Source organism: Monodon monoceros, unplaced genomic scaffold (genome assembly GCF_005190385.1).
Source record: "Monodon monoceros isolate NGI ecotype Baffin Bay Population unplaced genomic scaffold, NGI_Narwhal_1 Super_Scaffold_20, whole genome shotgun sequence".
Lineage (NCBI taxonomy): Eukaryota > Metazoa > Chordata > Mammalia > Artiodactyla > Monodontidae > Monodon > Monodon monoceros.
The window spans coordinates 17391987-17419015 of record NW_021703777.1 but is presented as its reverse complement, the minus strand read 5'-3'; the positions used below and the strand labels follow the sequence as shown (position 1 = coordinate 17419015).

The 27029-nt window shown below is 38.1% G+C and overlaps 1 protein-coding gene across 1 annotated transcript in view; it reads right to left on the bottom strand.

The window, feature by feature from the left end:
• MTTP (microsomal triglyceride transfer protein) overlaps positions 1-27029 on the bottom strand; it is a 44791-nt gene that overhangs the window by 699 nt on the left and 17063 nt on the right. Inside the window, exons 7-17 of the mRNA XM_029236049.1 lie at positions 26786-26936; positions 24481-24638; positions 21327-21495; positions 20327-20434; positions 15632-15844; positions 13280-13491; positions 11031-11128; positions 10805-10926; positions 9235-9462; positions 3801-3925; positions 1380-1550 (exon numbers count right to left, since the gene is read on the bottom strand). Coding sequence (XP_029091882.1) covers positions 1380-1550; positions 3801-3925; positions 9235-9462; positions 10805-10926; positions 11031-11128; positions 13280-13491; positions 15632-15844; positions 20327-20434; positions 21327-21495; positions 24481-24638; positions 26786-26936 — 1755 coding nt within the window. The remainder of the gene's footprint in view (positions 1-1379; positions 1551-3800; positions 3926-9234; positions 9463-10804; positions 10927-11030; positions 11129-13279; positions 13492-15631; positions 15845-20326; positions 20435-21326; positions 21496-24480; positions 24639-26785; positions 26937-27029) is intronic.

The following is a 27029-nucleotide window of genomic DNA, read 5'->3' as shown; positions in this document are numbered from 1 at the left end:
AAAGGATGTGAGTACCAAAGACGACTAGCTTTCGTTCCCACGAATGGGGTGATTTTTTTCTTCGCGTTTCTCTTCACACGCCTGGGATACGGGAGTGCTGTTACTCATTCTTCTGGAATGAAGGACCAAATGTCTCGCAGCTTTCTGCAGAGGCTGCTAAGCTTTGTAGGCCTTGCTATGTCCCCCACCCTCATTCCAGGAGCCCCACCTCTGGAGCATTCCCCTTTTGAGAAAGGAGCAAATCCAACTGGATTTAAGCTGAGAATGCTGACAGGGAAACATCCCCAGAGCCCTGGCCCAAGTGAAATGTGGAACCTAACCAGTTAGCCTTGTGCCTGGGCTGCTGGTCACTGCATTTTGACCATTGGAAGGTTGATTTTCTAAAATGTATTAATGGAGGTTTATTCTAGACATAGGTTAATAAATTAGCAACAGCTTAATGTACTATAATCTACAATCTTTTCTTCTGTAAAAACATAACCTGTTCATATTTGTACTTACATCATCTAGCATTCCTTACATGGATCATGAAATTAAAAAAATAAAGAAAGAAGGTGCTTAACTCTGCCCTACTTATCAAAGGAGATAATGTAAAACATGGTTCTCTGTTTTAAGTATACAGATTCCCTTCATGGTTAAGCGTGCATGTCAAGGCGACCTCTACACCCACTACAGAAAAGCCAGTGCTCCCTAGACCCGAAGCATCCTACTTCCTCACTATAGTATTATTAGAATAATTGTTACAAAATTCAAAGGGCACAGTGTAAATGAAAAGCTCTAGAGTGGATAAGGTGTTGGGAAAACTACATGGACAGTTATATATTTAGTTTCTGGGACACTAAGTAGTCTACTAAAAGCCTTTTTTTTTTTTTTTAAATTCAAAATCCCAAAATCTTAAGCTTGAGCCAAAACTTAAACCAGGTCAAGTTGCTGTTGTATGGATTACCTAAAAATTGTGATTCATTTGGGCTCTTAAACCACAGTAAATGATTGTCAGATGTTCTGTCTTGAACTTTCTGTCCAAGAGACAACTGTGAAGATAGCTGATAGTAAATATGCATCTAGTGTTTTTGCTGAAACTGTGTGGCAATTCTTACGGTAAATCAAATCCCTTTGTTGCCTTGATAAATTATTTCTGGGCTAGAATATGATATTATCTCCAGAATCAAATGAACTAGTCATTACAGTTTCTTGGTATCCTAGAAACTAACTTTTTTTTAGCCTTATCAATTATTCTTTTACTCATTTAAAGAAAAGGCATGTTTCGCTGGGTTTTTACCATTTTCCTTTAATTTCTGTAACGGAATGCTCAAAACTGGGTGCAAGTTCCTGCTGAACTGGGGCTGGCCCTGGGACATTCCATAAGCACTGCTTCTTACCTGTACGGAATTCCATCCTTGTCCATCTGCAGGCACACTAAGAAGGGGTACTGAGAAAACTGCACCGTGGAGATAAACTCCAAGCCTGCTTCTGTTTCCACACCAACTTCCAGGCCAGTTTTCACAAAAGAGGAGTCCACTGTGATGTCACCAGTTATTACCACAGTTACCCTAAGAATTGAACAAAATAAGCTGTTAATCACATTTAACTGAGCTGAACTAACAGACCACAGGGTCTGAATTTCTCATGCTGATAACTGGAAAGAAACACTTAAGGGACTAGTAGGTGACCTAAATGTGCTTAGAATTCTGTTGGTAACCAGGAACTGGTTTGTCCCAGCAATTGGGCAGTGAAGTTTTGCCCTACTCCTGAGTCCTCCCCCAGCCTTCAATTCTAGATGTGGGAATGAAATGTCTATCAGGCATTAATGTTTGGTATGGGCATACCAAGAGCCATGATGAAAACATGCCTGGGACCTGGTCCTATCAGGAAGTCAGAAATACCTGTGTTATCTTAAAACAAAGTATAAGCTCACCCAGAAGACAGTTGATGTTTACAACAATTTTCTTGGTAACTATCTCTCTGTTGGCTTCTATGTAGCTACCTCAATTCCATTTCATTCCTTTCTCCAAAGGGTCTCTGATGACAGAAGTCTATGGTTGCCAAGATATTTGAAAAATACAGTATCACAAAGAACCATTCCTACAGCATGTATATTGGGTGCCCCAGAAAGGACAGATATCATAGGTTCTCCAGTGATCACCTAGACAGATTGGATTGACTAGGATAGAGGCTTGGATGAAAATGAAGAGGATAAACAATCCTAGTAGAAGGCTTACCTCTAGGACTACTCTAATTTAATTGCAGACTTTAGATGAAATCAGAGCTGTACGTTCGTGCTCTTTTAATAGGCTACTAATTTTTGCTGTGCTTCTCACAGCACACCTGCTGCTATTGCCAGTGTAAAAGTAGGTCAGAGGTGGTATCATTTAAATCCCTGAATCCTTTTCCCTGAATTCATTAAATCCCTGAATACCTTCTAATATCTTACACTCAACAAAGGCTTAAGAGATATTTTTTAAATGAACAAATGGAAAATTGAAGATGAATTGGCTATAATGTGGACACTGGCAGATACTTAGGGATACCGTGTCTCTTTTAAAAAGCCAGAAATTTTTGTTGTAGCTGTTGTTGATTTCCTTCTGAAAATAATTCAGTTCAGTTTAATTTGGGTAAACTTCTGTCTAGAAAATACATCAAAAAGATGACCAAGATGACTGATGCAGTGGGAAGCCCTAAATTATATTGCTTATCACTCTGAAAGCCTCTCCCATTTCTCATTCTTTGGTTCCTTTTAGTAACACTGAGGGTCACCTTTCATGTTAAATGTGCCACCTTCTGACTTTTCTCAATTCCTTCATCCATTGTTCAAAATAAACTAAAAATCTAATTTTAGCACTCCTATCTCACCTCTGCCCCACTGTATTTTTAAATATCCAAAAAGTAAAAATCAATTGCATTTTCATGTTCTTTTCCTCAGTATTACAACAAACAGAAGAATAATTCTTTTGATTATCACATTGGTTCAAAGACATTGTTTTAAGTTCAATCACATTGGTTCAAAGACATTGTTTTAAGTTCAAAATAAAACACTTTCATTTGATCTGATGGGTCAATTAGAAAAACAAAAAGAGCAGAGAAAATTCTGTTTAGAAAAATGAACACTAATAGAAACACTTAAGGACTCAATGTTTAAGACTTAGATTCTCACAAAAGTGATCATCTTTTTATTTTTCTCCACTGAAGATAGCAAAAGAGGAAAGATTTTAAATCCCAACGAGAGGTATAAGCTAAAAAAAATTGCTTAAAAGTAAAGTCTTCTGACAGCATTGTCAACTACCAAGAGAAGATGAACATCTCATCCACTGTGCAAGCTGTCCGTGGATGTCTTTAAAAGCGAAGAGATCCTTGGCTGAGTCATATTAGGTACCTAGCTGCTCATAAGAAGCTAGGGAAAGAATGACTTCCCATGGTTACTCCCTACTCTACGATTTAATGATTACTAACAGAAAGCATAGATTTCAAGAAGTCGGAAAGTTAAACAATTCCGAAAACATATCTCTGCATATAGAGAACAGACTTGTGGTTGCCAAGAGGGAGAGGGGGTGGGGGAGGGGTGGACTGGGAGTTTGGGATTAGCAGATGCAAACGATTATATAGAGAATGGATAAACAACAAGGTCCTACTGCATAGCACCGTATATTCAATACCTTGTGATAAACCATAATGGAAAAGAATACGGAAAAGAACTATATATATGTATAACTGAATCACTTTGCTGTACAGCAGAAATTAACTCAACTATATTTCAATAAAATTTAAAAAAAACTTTATCTCTGTGGTTCTTTACATATGCTTACCGATTTTTCACTCGGGTCTTAGACTCACGATACCACAGGCTAAACTCCATTGAACCTGAAATATCAATAGCCAGACCACCCTGCACATCCATATTTGCCTTCAGTCCAGACTGCAACTGAAGCTCCTAGAAACAAAGATATAGAATAACAGTGAGAAGAAGAAGAATTAGAAGAAGGAGGAGGGGAGGGGGAGGGGCACAATGTAGCCAGCCCCTTTCCAAAGGCACATTCAACCTCCGGCTGTAGGTAATACCATTTGAGTTGTGTTAACATTGAAGTCTTTCTCTAGGCTTGGAAACACATCCTAACCTTGATCACGGAAGTAGATTATTGATTTGCTAAATTATTTAGTCAATTAAAATACTAAAGAAGTGAAGTGTCAATTGACAAGGGTGCTTTCTTTCAATCTTTGCCTCACTTTGGGAGGGGCAATGGTTCTCAAAGTGTGGTTCCCTGACAAATAACATGAGCATCCAGGGAACTTGTTAGGAATGGAAGCCCCATACCTACTGAATTAGAAACTCTGAGGGTGGTGCCCAGAACTCTGTGTTTTAATAAGCCCTCATGTGCTTCTGTTGCACCTAAATTTGAGAACCACAAGACTAGGGAAAATGAAAGCATATCCATCAGAAATCCAGTGTGGCTTTGGAGTGCGGGGTGAGGGTTTGGGATAGATGATCTCTTGAAGTCCTTTAGCACTTTTGTAGTTAGGTGCTGTGTCAAATATAGTAAACTGCATCCTGCTGGTAAATGAAAGGCAGGATCAAAACTGCCGGTGCAGTATACAAGTTCCAGGAATTGCCTAGGAAAGGAAAGCTAGGCAACTTAACTAAGCCATAATATCCTGTTGTTTGACATTTGGAATGACATCAAAATAACAAACAAGACCAACATGAACTCCACGGCATATTCCAGAGGGACAGTACTCATTTACGAACATAGTCCATCCTCAGTAATTTTGTAGTTGTCTGAAAACCATTGTTTTATGCTGTTTGCCAGCATTTACCCTTTAAGTCTTGCAATTCTATGTACATTAGATGGGGTGATGTTGGCTGAAAAATTCTCCAGCTGGATTGGAATCAGATTGCCTTGGGACAGTGTTTGAAATGATAACAGTTCTGGGAAAAAGGCTCAGTACATTTAATTTTGATATTCCTCCAAAGATCTTAGGTCCACAGCAACTGGCAGCATGACTAACTTCTTTACGTAACTGCCCTATTCAGACTAAATAAGCCATGCTTTCACCAACTATTAATGCCGCAATTTCACTTCCTAGAAAGTACTGTGTTGATCATCGATCTCCCTGAATTTTCTCCAACTTTCAAAAAAATGTGGCGAGAAATCTCAATCGTAGAACTTGGTTTACTAGAAAAGTCTGATTGTGGCATGAAACTACCTTCAGTCTGAAAGACACTTGGACGAAAGCATGAGACTCTCAACACAGAGCTCAGGCCGCATTAGGAGACAGCCCTAAGGATACTTACTGCTACGTTAGGTCCAGAACAAAATGTGGTGGTGGTGGGATGCAGGGGTTAACCTCAGGCATCATAACTGATATGAAGGAAGACAAATTATCCTGAGAAAACCACGATAATCATGTCCCAATTGTAACCTATGCCCATGAACTGCAGAACCAAGATGTGAGTTCTGCACTTGCACTGTTACTGTCATTGTTTCCAAATTGGCCCTACTGTATGCCCTGCCTCAAAAGTACTTCCTTATTTGGATCATATTCTCTATTCCCCACTTGAAAACTATAATCTTCTTAGTCCACCTAACTCGGCAGAGGTCTGTGATGTGGACTTTAGCCTTCCCACTGACCATACATTACGTGGATGTCAAAACACACCAACTGCCATGGAAAAGAACATTTCACGGCTATAAAACAAGGTGCCTTTTGTGGGGAGAGAGTATTTCCACTGCATTGTGGGTTTTGAGGAGTGCCTTGGCTTTCTGGGAATATTCCACTTCTCTCCTGCAAAGGGATCATGGAAGAATTCTTATGCATATCACACAGGAATTTATTTGCCCCCCCCCCGCAATAGAAGGACAGACCACTGACCCCTGTAGAAGGACAAACCACTCTTTCCTTCGTGAAAGTGACTAAACCACATAGTGCAGTGGTTCTAATTTTTGAGGGGTGTCAAATAAGTAGAACTAACAGCTTTTGAGCACCTACTGTGCCCCCAAAGCTCTACATTTTGTATCTCATTTAATTCCCATACAAATCTTCTATGGTGGGCATTATATCTGAAGACTGAAAAGAAAAATTAGGCTTGGAGGCTGCATGTGGAGCTAGAATGAACACCCAGACTGTCTCTCGTGGGGAGACTTTTCTACTACCATACATGCATGGCTAGCAGGAATCATAACTGTCATTTGTCTCCTAGTGTGCAAGGAAGCCTGTTCTGAGAAATATTGCAAAAAAGATAAAGCATAGGCTTATGTCCTTGTTTCACCAAGAGGACATATTTATTTAAATTCTTGTTTATAAACCAGAAGAATAAGATACTGGAGCTTTGTATTTGTAGCTAATGTGACCCCTTTGATCTTTTACTTTTGGGCCTAAAGGTGTTTCTTAGAGCTCAGACACTGATATTTTGACAACTCATCCCATTGCTCCCATTCAGGAAAATATGTTCTTTGCTGGCTAAAGAGGATCCCCCTGTTAATCTGACTTTATGAGACATCCTTCTCTGAAGAGTGATCCAGCTAGCTGCAAAAAGAGAGCGAGAGAGTAAGCACAGAGTAATTTCATCTGCCCTGGCGTTTGTGACTGGTCGTCCACTGCCAAAATTTCCTTCAATGTCAGCACTTGACCTAGAGTGGTATGTGCCCCTGAAGCTAGGATGGCATTACTGGAGTGCTCTGCAGAGCCAGGGAGACTCAAACAGCATATTTGTATAATAAACCCAGATCTGCCAAATACTCCAATCTAAATTACACTGGCATTGGGCTATGTTCAATAACTAAGGGAAGATCTTTCTCTTAGAATATGCCTGCAGTGCCCTAGCTTAATGAAGACAAAAATCATGCAAGATAAATCTAGATCAGGGGTTGGCAAACTGTGGCCTGCAGGCAAATCTCGCCCACTGGCTATTTTTGTAAATAAAATTTTACTGGAACACTGCCACGCTCATATGTTAATATATCACTTATGGCTATTTTCACTCTACAGTGGCAGAGCTGAGTAGTTCAACAGAGACCATATGTCTCACAGAGTCTGAACTATTTACTTTCTGCCCTTTACATAAAAGTTTGCCAACCCTGACCTAGGTTATTACTTATCTTTGCATCAAGATTTATACCCCCATTCAGACTATTAGGTGTTGCTGTTGGGTAGGTGAGTACGTACAGGTGGTACTGAACTGTTATTATTCCTGCATCTTAAAATGTGGACTACTTTCTCAGCACTCTCATGCCTTCTTCAGAGATTCTTTCATTAAGAATACATCTCTCCAGAGGTAATACTTCAATGGAAAAATGCAGTGTAAAATTATAATATAATTTGAGAACAATTTTTCTTCTGTGACTTTGAGGATTAAGGGGCATGAAACGCATTGCTGGTTGTCCTTCTTTTCATTCATATCAACAGAAACACAGTTTTGTTCAGAGTGTCAATACAACCATTGAAAAACTATAGTTACTAGCTTCTCTTGCAGCTAGAGATATCCATACGGCACAGTTTGGGTCAATAAAAAAGGACTTCTTTTTGTAGATGCTTATCTTTTGTAGAAATAGTTAGTATTTGCAGGACAGTTCTTGAAAGAGAGTCTCAGGCTCTGCTGCACCTTACCCTTCTCTCTTCCTTCCTGGAATGAGGAATTAGTGCTGGAAGTGCAGCAGCCAGCTGATAATCATGAGGTGACAAGCATGAGGTTGAAAAGCACACGTAAAGGTGGCCAACCTGAGGAAAACGAGTCTGGATCCTAACAATATCTTAGGGTTTCCATATCAATCCTGGATTACCTACTTTCAAATACTTGTAACATGATAAAAATCAAATGATTTGGTTAAGCTACCCCAAACTGGCTTCTTTTGTTATATACAGCTATCCTGAACTGTTATGAGGAATAATAAAGATAGGGAATTAGCATCTAGCTTCAACCAATGATGTTTTGGGGGAGTTTTAGTAAATCTGATATTTAAGGTCACTCTCAGATCTTAAAATCTATGATTTCATAACCAGAATCCAACAAATCAAGATCCTCAAATTATCCGGCAAAGAACAAAGCTGTTAAAAACTGTGAATCATCTGTTCCAGATGCCTCACTTTATGAGTAGCAAATCCTGGTTTAAAGCTATTCAGTAACCGCCCAAGAGCACACAGAAAGTAAGTAGTGAAGGCAAAAGTCAAAACTAGGCTATTACTTATGAATTTATTAAACCACAAAAGCAAACTTCCCAAGCAAGTCCTGTAGTCTGTAAATTTTAAATTTTAATTTAATAAATATAAATCAGAGTGCAAGTGATCACTTTAAGGATTTCCCATAAGATCCTTTTTTAGCAAATATTCCATTTTTATATTGCTATGCTTAGTAAGGCAGGAAATGTCAAGCCATTAAAGAAAAAAATTTTAAGCATCAAACACTCAAACTCAAAGGTTATTCAGATTAACTCTTTTCTGTTTCTCAAAAAATTCCATGAGGCAGCCCACTCCCATCTCACAGTCACCTGGTCACCTGAATCTTACCACACAGAATACAGTATTGTCGTACCTTAGTACAGTAATGTAAGATTTAGGGGTGAAGCAAACTGAAAACTATTCTGAAGAATGCAGGTCAAGTGAATGAAAGTAATCCTCCTCTTTAACAATGAGTGAACCTTTGTAAGCTTCTGTGAACATGCGAATTTGGGGCAGAGTCTCCATTAAACGTGTGGTTGGTGTCAGTGGTTGCTTGTGTCTCTACGAACTTGGCAGGGATGATGCACTATTTGGATCTTACCATTGTTGTCGTGACAAATGTCATCAGTAACTATGAAGCCATGTAGTTTAGCTCTTGCCTTCAGAAAAAAATATCATCTAAGCCCTTGTGCCCAGGAAAGCCAAGTGAAGAGATAAGGCCATCTCTTCTCTGTTGAATCCTAGGTTACTTTCTCCATAATTTCTTGTCTCTGTTCACATCAGTTACCCCCCACCCCCACCTTTTAGTTCTATGGAGCTATAAATGACATTATATTATACTCATATTATGTTGAGTACTTCTTCTTTTGCCTCAACAGTGAAAAGATGTCTTAATCAGATAATACAGACAAAAGAAAACACATTTACCTGTAGCAAAAGAGAAAAAGAGAAAGGGCAATAATAGCAAGAGGTTCAAATGCTTTGAATGTGAGTTCCAAGGTGGGTGGAACTTTGTCTTGTATCCTCCAAGCATGGAGTACATTTAAAGCATGCCTGGTACATTCAGTAAACAGTTGCAGAATGAATTACCTGGGAATGATCTATTAGCAGAATAAGTCCTTTCACCACACTCATGGGGTCGCTAGTTGCTGACAGCATTTTGGCCATCAAATCACTGTATCCGTTGAAAAAAGTGACAGGTCTGAGCTGAACATCAAAGAGGAGGGCTGACAAGCCAGCATAGGAGTCAAGGTTCTCCTCTCCTTCATCGGGAGTGGCTGCAATTAAGGTCTCCAGTCCTTGGGCTTCAATGACCACCTAGAGAAAATGGATATAGCATTCATGACACTAGCTCCATGCCTGTTCTGTACGTGATGATGAGTTGACAACTAGAACTTTCCCGGGGGTCAAAAACTCAAACATTTGCAGTTGCTAGGCAAAAACAAAACAAAAACAACTCCAGGCCTGAATATGAGTTCGTTTTCTTCATTTAATCCTCACAGCCACCCTTTGAGGTTCATATGATTGTATCCATTTTGCAGATGAGGCCAAAAAAAAAGCTCAAATGGCAGAGGTAAGTCTCAAACCCCTTCTGTCTGACTGCAATGACCATGAGCTTTCCATTTAATGGCGTCATCCTAGAGACTCAGTCTCTGCAGAGCTGTCGTACATGGTGGATCGGCTATCTTGTAGAGCCCCTAAAAAGAGGCGGAGAAGTGTTGGGACAGTCTGCCCTACGAGAGGATGTGGAACTCTCTAAGCCATGACTCACACCTTTCCACATAAAACTTTCTCCAGTAAAAGAAAAGATGATGAACGCTATGAGGAGCCTCACATCCTGATCTCTGCCACACACAGGAATCCCACAGATTCTCTGTCCTCCACGCCCAGCACCTTAGCCACTGGGCATTTGGCATTTCAGAATGCGTATCAGAAAACAGATGGTGATTCCTCAGGACAGAAAGCATGGTATCCTAACTAGAGTCCTACCAAAGGTGTCGTAATACAATATTGATAAGAACTCAAGTTTATATACATTGCATCATTTTTAAAGCTTAAATGAGCTTATTGAGAAGGCTATAGTTTGATATGCATAAAAACTATAAAGAAAGTATATTTCACAATTAGGAAGCCTTTAGAGATTGTCACCACATTTGGGGTAAAACTAAAGGGATGGAAGTCAGCCAGTTGTCAAATGCCTACACTTTATTCTTTTCTCTCTTAGCAATATTGAAAAAATATAGATTGACTCTTTGGAGAACCATATTCTATCATGAAAGCTTTTATTATGGGGAATCAGTCTCTTCATAGAAACACCAAGAGAAGGAAATGTATTCTATAACTAAATATCTGGAGCTCCAAGGAATATATCTATGGATAAAAACAGTTTTTAAAACATACATGAGAAATACTGGCATGACTTCAATTTTGTGACTATGTGTACCTTTGAAAAAACTATGGATGTTTGGCAAGTCCAGTGACTCAAAACACCTAAGTTTTCAAGTTCATGTGGAAACTCTCTCTGGGACTGTAAACCGTACAGCCTAGATCCACCATGAATTTATGCGTTCTATAGTGTTATCATTAGTATATATTCTATTTTACTGCACACTAACCTCTTACATACTTTAATAAGCAAAATTAGTGAAAAATGAGATACCTGAATACTATGAAGAGGATTTTTCCTAACGTACTGAAAGATGTTCAGGTTACTTCTCCTTAGAATGCCAGAACCAGAGTAAAGAATGTCAAGGCTGTAAGTAGATGCCGAATGGGGACTACCTGAGGACAAAAAAAAAAACAACAACCTGTAATTTAACCACAGTTCCAGCAATACCGAGCAGGGGACGGAGCAGGGAGGGAGAACCCCTTTTTGGGTTACGTACGTTCTATGTAGCCAGTATAGGCAGAAGAGGATCCACTCTTGGAGAAACGGTCATAATTATGAGCAAACATTTCCTTCAGAACTCGACGGACCATTTTGCTGTAACACGTAAAAGGAAAAAGCTGCACATTCGTGGTAATGGCTGTTTCCCAAGTCAGATTTGGAAAGAACCCAAATCCTCAGTGGAAAGAAGAGGGGGCCAAATTTTCCTCATGCCACTCCAAAACTGGGGAGGTGCCAGCTGGAGTGCCAGCATCAGGATGAGGGCTTTCCCCTCCATTCCTCGGATATTTGAAATTCAGTTTGGTATCAAAATGACAGCAAGGCGAGTTCAGCCAGCTATGAGATGGCCTAAGCTGACTGATGGACACACCTCAGGAGTGGAAAACACATGTTCTTTGAATCATCGTGGTTCTATTGTTAAATAGTATATACTTTTAAGGAAAGTTGTACCAAACTGGAGAGGTTGCCCAATATTTCTTTAAATGTTTTCCTACACCCTCTAATGTTATCACTGGCTAATGATATATAACAGCAAATTCCCAGGAATTTCTTCTATATCTGTGTAGTTTTCACTTAAAGAAACATATCAGTAAAACCCAATAGTCTCCTCTAAAGTAAGTCTTAAACCTGACCCCATACCTCTATTTTATCTACTTAACTAATTAGTGTTGAGGTATTTCCATTCCTGACTACTTAACACTAATCATATCAGTAATAATAAAATTACAACTCAGCAAAAACGAAATCAAAATAATCAACCAAAGAAATCTGGACCTAGTTCTGAGGTAGAACATCACTGAGCGGAAGAATGGTTATCTTATAGGTTTTTCCCCCAGTATCACTAGATTATAAGATTTTAGCCTGAAAAAGGAAAGATGAAGAGCAGTCCTCAAATATTCAAAGGGCCTGCATGTGGCTGAATGATTAGATCTCTTCCACTTTGCTTCAGGAATAAAATCTGGGCCAATAGAAGATTTCAGTTATGCAAAGCAGTAATGGAGAGAGTCTCTAAATGATGACACAAGTTCCCTCAGAGGTGGTGAACCTCCCACCACTGGAGAGGTGCAAGCAAAGTCTGGACACCACCTGCCAGGAGACTAGACCCCCTCACTGGAGAGAGATAGCAAGCGAGGGGGCCTCTCAAGTCCCTTCCAACTCTGATGCTTTCAGTTTTGAGAATCTGACCTGCCCCGTTTGCGATGGCTTCCTCATGTTTCCCAGGCTGCTCTCTACCCCGCTGCTTCCTCTTTACTGTCCCCTGAATCACTAGGTTCACAAGACAATGGCAGCAAATACACCCAGGATCTCCCCCACAGAGTCTCACAAAAGCAAAGCAATAGAAGGAGAAATCAAATCCATTTGACCAGGCACACATGGCTGCAGAGAGAATTCGTTTCTTTTCTGCATCTCTGATCTGCTTCCCCCTGCTTCCTTACTTGCCCTGCTCCTTTGTCTGTACTTACTCCTCCTGTTTCTTTTTCCTTCAGTCTTACTCCTTGTTTCTTTCCTTCGATCTTTACTGCCTTTTTTTCCATTTCCTTTCTCCTTACCTATTTCCCACCCTCCCCCCATGTCTGTTTCCCTTTTCAACTGGGAACACTCAAACATGATCCTTCCTGAAGGCAGTGCTCGGCATGTAACTCAGGGGAAATGGAGATTCCTTCCCTGGCCCTCTGATTTCAGTGAGGAAAAGGGACAGCAGTGAATTTGGGAGAAGAGACTTGGGAACTGGAAGGAAGATGATTCCAATGAGTAACTGAGAGCAATGAAGTCTGCTGATTCCATTCTTCATACTTTGAATAGTCCTAAAGCATGGGTCTTGTCTAAGGTTTTAAACTCAAATGGTAAATTCATTTAACCTGTGATAAATGAGGCTTCAAAGATTCCTAACATTTGGAAAGTTAAGATGAAAGACCATTTGGTGGGAACCTACCTCATTTTATGATGCTAGTTATAAAAATAGTCCTACTGAAAATACAGTTGGATTTTAAAACATTGCTAACATTTGGCAATATGATGTTACCAGACCTAACAGGAGACCTAGAGTAAAAAAATCATACCCAGAGTTCCAAATCACAGTGCCAAAGTGAAGTTGTTTAATCTGGCCCTCCAAATAGTTTTGGCAAACTCTCTGGTTTTATGCAACATAACCCAGCATAAAGACCACACCATTATTATTAGCCACACATGTACCACATCAATATACAAATAAGCTTGGATAAGCAGAGACGGGGCACTGCTTCATACCTTGCAGGCATTTCAAAACGTAGGATGTCTTGGACAATGGAGAGCATGTATTTATTCATTTCTTTGGGAAGCTCCCCAATAGAGAGGAGGATGTTTTTTACTTCCATGTAGGATGGATTGTTATTTAAAATGATGGCAGCTGCAGTAGTGCGCACAGTCTTTTCATGAACTTTATGATTCTGGTGGTATATCCTGTTCATAGTCTTCTTCACCTGTTTGTAAGATGTTCAAGCTTAGTTAGTGCGCATCTAGATTTTTTAAATTGATATCGGGCAGGAAGAGTTAACGCTCATAAAATAGACATGTGTTCCAATATTTCCCATATTCTTTTGCAATTATGTTGGGGTCATAGTTCTGGCTAATGGACCATGAACGGAACCACTGTGGGTAACTTCTGGGCCAACGCAGTTAAGAGCTGGTGTATCTTATCCCTCTCTCTCTTCTACTACGGTAGTGAGCTCAGGGCCACATTTTCTTTTACCTACTTTAGCCATAGAGTGGATGAGAAGCTGAGATTTTTGAGTCTTGTTTGTTATAGCAGCATATCATGGTATTCCCTAACAACCACAGAATTTTCAAAGACACTACTGCCACATGGCAAAGGGGCTCTGGAGAGAGATGGCTATATGAACTTACATTTCCTTACAATGAGGTACCTCAGAATTTTCCCTTCTTCTTTTTAATTAATAGACTTTTTATTTTTTAGAGCAATTTTAGGTTCACAGCAAAATTAAGCTTAAAGTATAGAATTCCTATATACCTCGTGCTCCACGTGCCTCCCCTCTCCCCCCAACATACAACCTCCTCCTGTATAACATCCTGCATCTCAGTGGTACATTTGTTACATTTGATGAATCTATATTGATACATCATTTTCACCTAAAGTCCATAAGTCATATTAGAGGATTTTCTTCTTTCAACAAAACATTAACACAAAAGAAAATTTGCCAAAATAATTACATTCTGCGGCAACAAATAATTTCATTGGTCACTAGCATTGCCTAACAATATGCAGTGCTTGGGGTTCTGTACTAGGCATTTATAAATATTTCTTTCAGTTCTACTTTCCTCTGTCTTTTTCTACCTCCCGCAAATGTTGACCTTGTTGTCAGGTATATAGGAATTAAGAATCACCTAAGCAAAAACAACTAGGAAGGGACAGAGCCAGAATCCATATGTTGGTCTGTCTATCTCAAAAACTCATGATCCTAATTACCACACTTTACAGCTTATCAACTCGGACACAAAACATGGTTGCAAACCGGGAACATCATTCTCAGCAGGCAGTTTATCTTACACTTTATAAACATTCTCTGCCCTAAAAAAAAGTATAGTTTGGATGCCTTCCTGAAAATGCAGCTGTAGGAACCAACATGGTAGTGCTTAAGCCAGGTTATTCCAGTGTCAAAAAATTTAAGAGCATCTTAAAACTTGTGGAAGTAAAGATATTTCAGAAAAGAATTTGTTTCTTTTTTTTATTATCATTTGGAGTATTTTATTGAATTTTGATATTAATTTTAAGAAGACCACTGACAACAAGAATTCATCCTGGGGAAGATATTTTGAAATCATATTTAACAGGGAATTGCTGAAGGAACTGGCATTGGTACCCAAGAGGAGAGAGGACTTTGCCTCTATTCGAATACTTGTAGAATTCTCCTGCTGGAGGGGAAGCCAAACTAAGACAAATAAGTGTTAGTCACGGGAAGGAAGATATCACCTTGATATGAGCAAAAAAATCAGACAGTGTGAGTTGTCCAATAATGAAGAAGTCTTGTGAAATATTGAACTTCTAGTCACCAGAAACATTCAAGTACAGGCTGCATAACCATATTGCAGAGACGTTTTCCCTAACTTTTCATGTACCAGTCATTCTGGACTTATTTCTTTTCCTGGAATATTCCACCCTCTTTCCCATTTGTGGGTCTTCACCCATATGCTTCCCCTGCTTGAAAGACTCCCACTTCTTTCTCATATTCTATCCAACACACATATCCTTTCTTCTGCCTGACCGTTTCTCATCTTTTAGCTTTAGATTCAGCTCCCCTTGCTTTATCTTCCTTTCACACTCTTGACTTCCTATATCTTAGCATTATCTATTACCTTTGGTGATAAAACAAGAGAATGTGCTTCAATATTTATGCTTCAGGATATAGGACATTATCTATTCAAAATTGTGAGGCTGCTTCAGAATAGCCTTAAATCCAATTTAAGAGTTATTTCTAACAGGAAAGAGAGATTGTTAGTTTGGAAAAAAAAAATAGGGTGACTTCAGAGAAGTTTGCATCTGACTTGTGATTAGGCATGCTTTTTTCCTTTTGTGAATGTTGCAAACATTCTTGGAGAATTTACCTCATCAGTTATGAAAGGGGCATCATATCTCTGGAGAGTGGTGGTGGCGAGGTGGCTGATAGACCCCTCTCCTGTCTCCGCGTACTTCAGAAGGAGTGGGATGCCTTCCGGAAGCCGGGCATTCTTCAGAGCCAGCAGATACATCATTTTGTCCTCTTTTTTTTCTGCTTTTTCAAGTCCTCCCAAGATTAACTTCTTGGCTTCTACCACTCCCTAAAAAATCACATTCTACATCAGACATATGCATAACCATATATTAAACAAAGCTTGGGTAAGATCAGCTTCACTCTTGTGTCCAGGATAACAGCCTAAGGTTTTAGAAAGGTTTACACTGGTTGCCTGACTGAGGCACACAATGAAAATGAACAAGTAAAGCTTGATAAAGGTGGTGTTGTTTTTTAAAAAAATACATACATTAACATATTAAGAAGCAATGAGTATAATTAATAATCGGCATACTTACTTTTAAACACATTCTGAATGTATAAAGTCATTTTTAAAATTCCCTTGTGATCGATTATTCCTAAAACTGCCCATTCACTGAAATTCTAAAATAATGGTTAGATGGTGCCTAAATGGTGGCACACACCTTTTCCTTAGTAACAACTTCGGTGAAAGCACTTAGCACTCAACTGTAAGGTCTTGTTCTAAATGTTTAAAAAGTGCTTGTTTCCACTTGATTCCAAATTTGATTAATGCTGACATACTGTTCAAAAAACATTCCTTGAATGCCTTTTATGTAGCATGTACTTTGCTAGGTACTTTTCAAACATATTCTTTAATCAGAAAAGGCCTTTTAGTTTTCTGGCCTAGAAACTATGAACTAGCAAGTTAACAGTTTAATGGAAAAGCAAATTAGAAATAGGGACATCTAGGTTCTTATTTTACCTTTGCTGCTACGTATGTTTTAGGGGCTTCAGTAATCATCCGTAAAGTAAAGGTTCCTAAGATCTAATTCATCTATAGGATTTATAAACTCTGAAACCAGGCTGCAGGTACACACACACGTGCACACACACACACACACACACACACACCATGGGAGAGATGGGGGGTAGGGAAGATATAAAAGGCCCCCAAAGAGAATGAAGATGCTAAACTTCAAATTTCATTAAAGAAATACCATTTCTCAACTACCAGATTGATCTTTAAAAATACAAAAGTTTGATAACATACGTTGTTATTGAGCCTACAGGGAAATAGGCATTCAGGTGGAAGCATAAAATGCTACAATTCCCATGGAAGATAATTTGGCAAAAGCTAACAAATCTGCATTTTGATCCAATACCCTGGCCCTGAAGCTATATCTCCAAAATTAAGAGAAAGTGTGCCTAAGATTATTCATTTAAGCATTATTTGTAATAGTAAAAATAGTGGAAACCACCTAATGACCATACATGGGAGAATAAACTGTTGTGCCTCAGTTTAACACACGATAGAGTACTAGACAGTTGTAAAAGGAAGGAGGAAGATCTCTGTGAACCAGTATGGGGTGATTTCCAAGGTATGTTGTTAAGTGGAAAAAAGGAGATGCAAGAGAGTGTATATAGAAGGCTATATTTTGTGCAAGAAAAAAGAAATAAAATGTGTGTGTACATCTGCTTACTGTTGCAAAAAGAAACAGAAAGGAGAACCTAAAACTAACGATACCGCTTACATAGAAAAGGTAGGTGAGAATGGGTGGAAGGGTAGGAAAGGGAATGAGACCTCTTTGAGAACACTTTTAAAATAAAGTCTTGACTTTTGAATCATGTTACTATTCCATATGTTCAAGAAATAAAATGAAGTCGACAAGGATGAAAGGTGGCTAAAATTGATTTCAAACAGAAGCAAATGAACATGAATGTATATCAGAGTAATAACATAACTAAACAGAAGAGAATAAAAAAGAATTAATCCAAACAATGTTTGAACATAGTCCTCTGACTGTATACCTTTAGTGAAATATATTCTAAGGTCAAAAAGACTGTGATGAAGTCTTGAACTTTATTTAAGTCAGTTTGGTTTTTGTAATGACGTTGGTGTAACAATTCCAAAATTATTTTGTACATGTTTTAGGATTGAGCAAATGAATCAGGATATTAATGTTCTTGAGAACCAAGGTTCTCACTGTGGGAGAAGGAGGGTATAATTACAGAATGATGGAAGGAGAGGAAGAACCCTGTAGAACTGGAGGTAGCAGTATGAACTCGCAATTTAATAAATGTAAATATATGTATTTTGTCTATTATAAGAGCCTAGATGCAATGGCACTCGAATAATAAGAAGTAAAAGTCTTTAGGGGTAAAATGTCAGATGCATGCAACTTACTCTCAAAGGGTTCAACCAAGATAATATAAAATGAAATAAAACAGAATGAGGTAATGCAAATATGATAATACGTTAACAACTGGCAAATCTAGATGAAGCAGGTATACAAATATTAATGGAATTGTGCTATTCTTACATCTTGTCCATAGGTTTGAATTTTTTCAAATATAAATTTGGTGAAAAAAGAAATTAGGATACAGGGAGATCAAAATGTAAGGAAAAACAAATAGAAAAAAGAAATAGAGGTTTAGTACTCATTGTGACCTGTGTAGCTGCCATTTAGACTGTCATAGGGCAGTGGCTTTCATGCCAGTAAATGCTGAACAGCTATAGCACTCGATAGCTTCGCAGGTACCTTTTGCACAGTAAGGTATTGTGGATTGTGTGCCCAGCAGATGCCTTAAATGTGTATTTAGAATACATCATTTTCTTTCTATCCAGATGTCTTTGATATGGGCAAAAGATAGATGAGTATTCCACAGCAGAAAGTTGAAAAGAAAATTTGAACATTTGCTATGGTCCATTTGGTAGCCAAGTCTCATTATCTTCAAAGATGCATTTTTTTAAAAGCTGCTCAAAAACATTAACAAAACTGAATGACAGTGATGGATAGTTTACAGCTATACTCATAAGGTAACTTTAAAGATGTGATAACTAGGCTGTCCCATTATCAGGAAACTTTAAATGTAATCCTTTGTTTTGTTTCCTTCTCACCCTATATGCCTCCCTTGGGTAATCCCATTGTCTCCTAAGGTTTCAGTCACTCTCTATTCCTGGTCCTGACTCCTTTTCTGAGCTACGGATGGATGTGGCCATCTGCCTATTGGACAACGCAACCTGGTGTCCCAAAGGATTCAAACATAGCCAAAACATAGCCAAATTAATAGCTCTACCCTCCTCCCACCCCCAAACCAGGTTCTATAATAAATTTTGCTTAAGTGGTTCACATCACCATACATCTAGTATCCTAACCTGGAAGCTTAACAGTCACCTGGATTCTCACCTCTTTCTCATTCCCCACATCCCATCAGTCACTAAATACTATCGATTCTATCTCCTAAAGGGCTCTTGAATCTGTCTCCTTCTCTCACCGTACAGCACCTACGTTAATTCAGACCTTTATTAATTCGTGCCCAGGTTGTTGTAAACATTTCTGATCAGATCGTACTGGCCCTAATGCAGCTGACACCCAGTCTATATACCATTTTGCTTCTTCCTAGGTTAAAAAAATCGGCGTGTGTCATTCACCATCTAAAAACCACATTATTCTCCCTTTTCTCTACAGAATGAAGTCGAGACTCCTTAGCTTGCCATTAATAGAGATCCAGCCTACCTCTCTTCTCTCTTCCCTTCTTTCCTTCATCAGCACTCCCACCTATCTGCCCCACAAACATACATATTTTTTGCTCTAGCCCCACAGAATTTCTCACTGTTCTCAAGCATACAAGGCTCATTTTGAGTTTGGGCTTTTTTATACATTATTGTATCTCTCCTAGAATGTCCTTTATTCCACAAAACTATCTCTTCACCTAAAAACCTCTTCTAGGCTAAGCTGTTTGATATTATCATTTTGGTGACAGCTTCCCCAGCACTCCCAAGCAGAATAGTTTGGTGCCTCTTCTGTAGTATTTGCAGAGCACTCTTTTTTTTTTTTTTTTTTTTAATTTATTTTTGTCTGTGTTGGGTGTTTGTTGCTGCGTGCAGGCTTTCTCTAGCTGCGGTTAGTGGGGGTTACTCTTCACTGCGGTGCTTCTCATTGCGGTGGCTTCTCTTGTTGCGGAGCACAGGCTCTAGGCACGTGGGCCTCAGTAGTTGTGGCACACGGGCTCAGTAGTTGTGGCCTGCGGGCTCTAGAGCGCAGGCTCAGTAGTTGTGGCACATGGGCCTAGTTGCTCTGGGGCATGTGGGATCTTCCCAGACCAGGGCTCGAACCCATGTCCCTTGCATCGGCAGGCAGATTCTTAACCACTGCACCACCAGGGAAGCCCCAGAGCACTCTTTTTATATTTCAATATTATTATTTATCTGTTTACATTTGATAAACAGACTAGGAGTTCTTTGAGGATGGTAGAATGTTTTATGTATCTTTATATTAAGGCATTAGCATAATGCCTAGCACAGAGTAAACACTCATTAAATACTGCTGAATGGATGTTTTTATATGTGAGTTTTGTGTTTAGCCAAGATATTTGATATATGATTGCTGAAGTAAACCAGCCAACTCAAATAATTATGGAAACTGAAAAATATAAGAAGTCATAGTCCTTTGATGTCATAAAAACCATACAAATTTGATTTCTGCCCCAATGGTGGGCAGCACGGTAAATGTTAAATAGATTGGTCCGGAACTATAGATACAGTAAATGAGATTGGATTTGCACTTACTTTGAGTTTGCAGCCTTCATTCTGACACAGCTTCCTGACAAGGGCCCCAATGATGATCATAACGGATTCCCTGATGTCATTGCTCCCAAAGGAACCTTTGAACTTACTCTATTAGCCAAACAAGGATAAAATAGGTTACCAAAACATTTAAACATTTCCAAGGGATATTTTAAGTAAAGAAACAAAGTAGCCAAAGTCTGAGGAAATTGTTTTTATGTTCCTAGGTTGCAAACTCTGAATTTTGCTTTGGGGACGCTTACAAATTCACTATCTAGCTTTGGGTTGAAAAGTCTTAGAGTTCTTTCAGGTATTTTTAACGTGGGTCTGTGAAGTCCTGAGAGGTTTATGGACTGGGCTCATTGGGTCAGTGAATCCAAAAAATGGTCTGTAAAATTTTATGTATAGGTAATTTTATGTATGGGTATCAGATTTTTCAAACAAACCCATTTTCTAAAAAGATTATGAACTATTCCCCTAAATCATAAGTGAATAAGTACACTTTTTGTTTTTAAACCTTGGATCCAAGAGAACTCTAGCTTTTGCTTCCAATGTAATTTTTAATATCAGAAGAATTATATCTTATATATATATGTATATAACATGTATAAGATTATACATTATACAATGTACTGTACATCAAATACCATGAAGATTTTTGAAGTCAAAATACATCTTTTAAAATCAAATTTTGAAGCATAATCAAGACTTCTCCCCTCTGAAATTTTGTCCTATGTTACATTACATGATAGGTGAACACAATCTTTAAATTTCCATAAAGTATAGTTTAAGTTATTTAGAGGAATTACAAAGAAGACACTATGTGAAATAATCTACTGTACAGTTAATGATTAACAGAAAGAAAATAGTCCAAAGGAATTTGAATATGAATAATCAGAAGGCTGTATTTCAGCCTGTATTCTGATGCTAGCAAATTTAATTACTGCCTAGATTCCTAAGAGCAGCCCAGAGCCTTTATTTTTGCAGTTTCCATTTGACTTACAACGAGGGCTCTCAGGAGTTCTTCATCAGGATGGGAGGCAAATCCACAGGCATAGAGAAACCTCTCCTGGAGGATAATGCTACTGTCACTTTTGAAATCCAAAAAGTCCAAAATGGCATCTAATGAGTCTGGGGTCTGAGCAGAGGTGACAGCATCCACCAGCTGGGGTCTACAAAAAAGGCATGGTCATGGATATCAATGTTTAGGGTGCTTAAGAAATTATTTTGAATCGCTACCATTCATAGACCCCATTGGTTTACATTTCCTAAAGAAGTGAAAAATTTTGTATTTAAACAAAAGAAAAATGAATGACTTTCACCAAAGATCCTTCCCCCTTTTATTTGAAATCTCTCCCTTAACTCCCTTCTTTCTCCTCAATGTATAATCAGAATATACAAATTAATTTTACTGTATTAGCCTAAGCCAAATATAATTTGGAGATTTATAAATAAAATCATATAAATAATATTATAAATTAGGTTCAAACTTTTCTGTATGGGTCATATATAAAAGCTATGGTCCCCCAAATCAATTATTTCTCTAATTAGCTTTGAAAATATATACATTTCTCAAATACATAACTTAACTAGGGCAGTATTATTTAATGGAAAGGTGGGACATTCTTTAAACTTTCATTTATATCCAAGAGAGACGTTTTTGCTCATTTTTTAAAAAATAAAAAGCACCATGGTATAGTTCAAGTTCAACCACAATGATTAGTTGTGAGCAGAGCAAAACTCCTGCAGGAAAGTGCTAGTTACATATTCTACTCATCAAGAATCTTTTGTTGGCTGAGTCTTGGGATGGTAAAATTTCTGAAACTAGTTGCCATACTAATGAACATATTAGGTATGTATTGATATATATTTTATTCCACATTCACATAACATACCATACATGTATTTAATATGTTATACTTTTAAAAAAAGATATTCTTGCACTATACCATTTTGATCCTAACAAAAAGCCTAGTGAATGAAGCAAACTGAGAGAGAGGTAATACTTATTAAGTGTCTATTATTGCACTAGAAATTTTAGGTGTGCAACCTCTTTTTGCTTTAACTTCTTCATCCGTAACATGGGGCTAAAAACAGTAGTTATTTTAGGATTGTTGAGAGGATTAAATTACATGATCTATGTAAAACACTTAGAATAGTGCTTGGCACATTGTAAACGTTCAATAAATATATGCTGGTATTAATACCATCACCTCACTGAACATCTCTATCAGTTTAATACTAATATTCTCCCTTATATATAAAGAAACAGAGATATCCAGTCATTTGTTCAAGGTCCCATAGCTGGTAAAAATATAGCTAGGATTGGAACTCAGGTTTTTCTGACTGGAGTACACGGTCTTTAATTACAGTGTTTCCTAAAGTGTTTTTCATGCAATACTAGTTCTACCAAATGCTTTAAGAAAAGGGATTTTCAAAGTCGTGTAAGTTTGGAATATGTTTAAGGAAACTTATACATAATATTATCAGATTAAAGATGCTGGATATTTCTGTAGCAGAGAACTGTTTAACTTGGTTTCTCCCAGTGTTTTTCAAACTCAGTTGCTCACAGAAGCCTTTCCTCTTGGCATACTTGTTAATATTCTATAAGTTATAAGATACACGTAATAAAAACTTCGGGAGATGTTACATTCCACCACCCTGACTTTCACTATCCTACAATAAATAGAAGGAATTATTCTCTGTATTTTACAGATGTTGAAAGTGAGGCTCAGGGAAGCTAAATGTAAATGACCTACTTCAAGGTTGTATGCTGTTGGAAGTCAGAATTTAAAACTAGGTCTTCTGGTATTAGCGCATCCTAGTATCTTTTCTACCGTACTACGTTACGTGTGTGTTACCTATGATATGGTACAATATTGCGTAAATAACCTGATTTAGAAACTACATCATGCAATCATACAAATTATTGCCACCTTAAAATTTTTAGGATACAAATAGGCTAAGGCTTAGTGTAATCTCTGTTCTAAATAGCTAATTTTTGCACTATTCTTGTCATATTTTTGGTTTTGATAAAAAGATAAGTCACTCTAAAATATATTTTTCCTAAGTTCTATGATTAAAACAGAGTCTAAGAATTTATGATTTTGCATATACTTAACTTCTGGTTTAAATATTTATTTTTGAAGATAGTACCCAACTAAATTCTGGTTTGTCATATGGAATTCATATCAATTTTTTTAATGTCCTCAAGATGAGTAAATAACAAATACAATCTAGAATAAACAGACTTCTCAGAAAAAAAACTAAATTCTCTTATTCTTGGGTAATTGAGTCCCTTGAACTCAGTGACTACTGCTGCTGTGTGTGTGTGTGTATGTGTGTGAGTGTACATGCGCGTGTGTAACTTGGCCACTTTCTACTTTTTATTATCTTAATGGCTAGTTTCCACTGTTTGTCAAATTAATTGAGCCATGTTGTATATCATCAGTTAGGATAATTAGTGTCATATGGTTGAATTTGTAGCTACAGACAAATTTTATATTACAAGACCAAAACACTTTTACTTAGAAAGTGTATTTGTATTTACAAAGTAAATTTGGTAATTAAGTCAACTCTCTTTACGGTGCATGTCAAATAAAGCATTCTCTCATCAAATATTCAAATAATGTACATATTTCTTTTCTCTGGATTCTTTTGGCTGTGTACCTCAGTACTCAATTTTCTTTTTAAAACACGGCTGCAATGGGGATGATCACATAAAAATGAAAGCACATTTTCAACTGAAAAAATCATATTCGTTTTTTGTTTTTATAATCAACTCTGAAATCTTTTCGAGTGTAAATGAATAGCTAGGGAACACAATTTCACAACAGTGAGGCAGCACATGCACCGTGGTGTCACAATGAAGCCCTGCCCCCCCATCTATGTACCAATCCAGACCTGATGTAAACTCATGAATACTCAAAAAACAATGTTCACTCTGAGTCACTGCTGAAAACTTGTTATCGCATGTCTGGTCAATTAACCACTGCATTACTGCACTGAGGTATAACTGTTCAATGAAAACACAAAACAACAAAACAATTGATTGGAAGGTGAGGCAGTTGGTTAAAAAGAGATCTTACTTGCTTAATAAACAATAACCCAGTAATGCTTTCCCACAGACAACCCCACACAATGTTCAGGGCACTTACAGTACTTCCTTGTTTTCAGCCTTTAGGATTTGGAGGATCTCTTCTTTCTTTGCAGTCCTGAGGTGCTTAATAAAGGTCAGGAAGCTTCTGACAGCCTCAGCTTTGGAGAGGTTGTCAGGCTGCAGGTGTTTTCTGATGGACTGCCAGTGCTCCGAGAGCTGCAAAACATGGCCGCAGGCCCATACCACATTCATAATTCTGAACATCCACACTTACAAAGGATGTTCTTTCCAGACATAAACTTTCCTTTGTATCTGACAAGCCAAAGAAGCTTTTTGTGTCTTACCTCAATATATCTGATCGCCCCCTGTCCATACCACACTCCTGTGGCTCTCAGAGGCTGACACAGAGGCCTGCTGACTCTGTGTACAATTCCCCTGTAGGAGGACTGTCTTTGCCTATTAGCACTTAGCTCAAAGGACCTCAAGCTTCTGGGCATATGGGTCATTCCATGGTTACAACAAGGGAATTCTATCTGAGGCCAGACTTTGACTACCAGAGTGAAACGATGCCCAAATTTCATTAACAACAGGATAATCTGGAGGGGAAAAAATCAGAACTGCTGAAGAATTGTATCAGGTTCCTTATGCAGTGGAACCTTACTGAAAACCAGTTTCTGTAATAATTTGAGCTCCCTATTCTCTTTATTTTACTGCTGTATGAGATGCAAACAATAGTAAATAGTTTGCAAACAATAGTAAAACATATTGCTGGGGTCTGAACTGTTCATTTCATATATCCGTGTTAAGTAGAGTATTATTTAGATAAAGGTAATTCTCACATACACCATCATTATGCTACTGTGGTTTTAAAAATAGTAAATAGTTCTAATTAATGACATCCTTTGGCTTAGAAATAAGCTAAAAACTTATTTTTCATAGTTTACCACTTTTCCCCAGTTGTAAAAGAATGTATTAAATCTCATCAGTGACCTCTAACTCTGAATAATGTCCATGCTGCCAGTTTTTAAATTACTCATTCCTTCCAATAAGCAACAGATATATATTTTGCTCTTTTTTCAAGTCCCTTTTGGTTACCTAATCTTAAGAGAATATTCCAAAACAAAATTCCAGTTGTACTTAGCTAAAGATTTACTGGGTCATTTCTGAGGGCAGAGAGCATATCAATGTGAAGTCAGATTTTTTTTTTTTCTTTAAAGGGTTGCACTGGTGACATTATACTGAAGTTGGAAAACAAATTCCTCAAAGACATAAACCTTTCCCATAATAATGAAGAAATAGTTATGAAAAATCTTAGATGGCTCATAATGTCGGATAACTGTGGGGGGAGAAATTAACAGCATAAGAAAAGATGATTAGTTTCATTAGTCAACTTTCTAAATAATTTCCATCTCATATGACATTAGAAAATTACACCAGAACATGAGATGATTTATGGAAGAAAAACAAAAGAAACAACCAAGTGTGAGAACAATTACTTTTTTTGTCTCATTTTGTTTTTCCCTTAATTCAATTTTGGTATATTTGAGAAACTAGCAAGGAATTAGTGCCTCACACTTTAAGCAAATTATGGTATTAGTCCTTGATGTGTCTACTTTTCTCAACACTAATAATAGCCAAGGGTAGAGCATCTTCTGGTAGATACAAACAGAGCCTGAAGCCAAGGGTTTGCTCTCCTGACAAGACGTGAAGTATTAGGAAATGCTGGAACCCAGAGTCATATTTGTGGCCATACATCACAAATGATTCATGCAATAAATGAAATTTCTCTTTGCTGGATTACAAATGTTACGAGATGATCTACACTTTGCCTTGGGGATGTGCTATCTCATTTCTGGCTGTAACTGTAAGGGAGGTTGGGGCATGGTAAATCAGTGTTCCCAATTTAGGCAAAGAGTTTGGTATCCTTTCTTAGTCCTCACAGCAATTCTCAGAACACTGAGGTCAGTAAAACGTTTCACCTGTGGACATATTACTACCAAATGGCAGAACTTTCAGGATTCAGACCCCTGTCTGTGCTCTTGATGCCATGCTTCCCCTTAACTTCATGAGGTCCTTATCCCCACTGCATTCTAAGTGCTGCTCTGAGGAAGCTCTCCTTAAGTCATAACATTTTTTATTTGAAATGAGTGGATGGTAATCATTGGTTAATTATTGTTGTATTATGCATCACCTTGGGTGCATATTATTAGGCTACTGCCATTATAACTCAGTGGTGGCTGGTAGTTCTTTGTAAACTTTCTTTACAAATTAACTGAAGCTTCCATTGGAGACAAAAGGAAAACAGAACTTTAAGCCATGATTATTCCATGATTTGGCCACACAACGCAGTTGCTCACACTTACAGAAGGGCATCCTTTGCACTCGCTCTCAAAGACCTGGCCCACAATGGGAATGGCCGTGTATTTCGAATCAATTGCTTTAATGATGGCAGCAACCTGCTTCCCAGGCATCAGTCTTGGGCCTGCTTCTGTTGTCTTCAGCTCTAATTTCTGCCTGCATAACCAAGGAAGAGAAATATCACATTAGCAGCATTCATTTGAGTGAACAAGCTACTAATTGTCATTCTTTTGGCAAACAAGATACTAA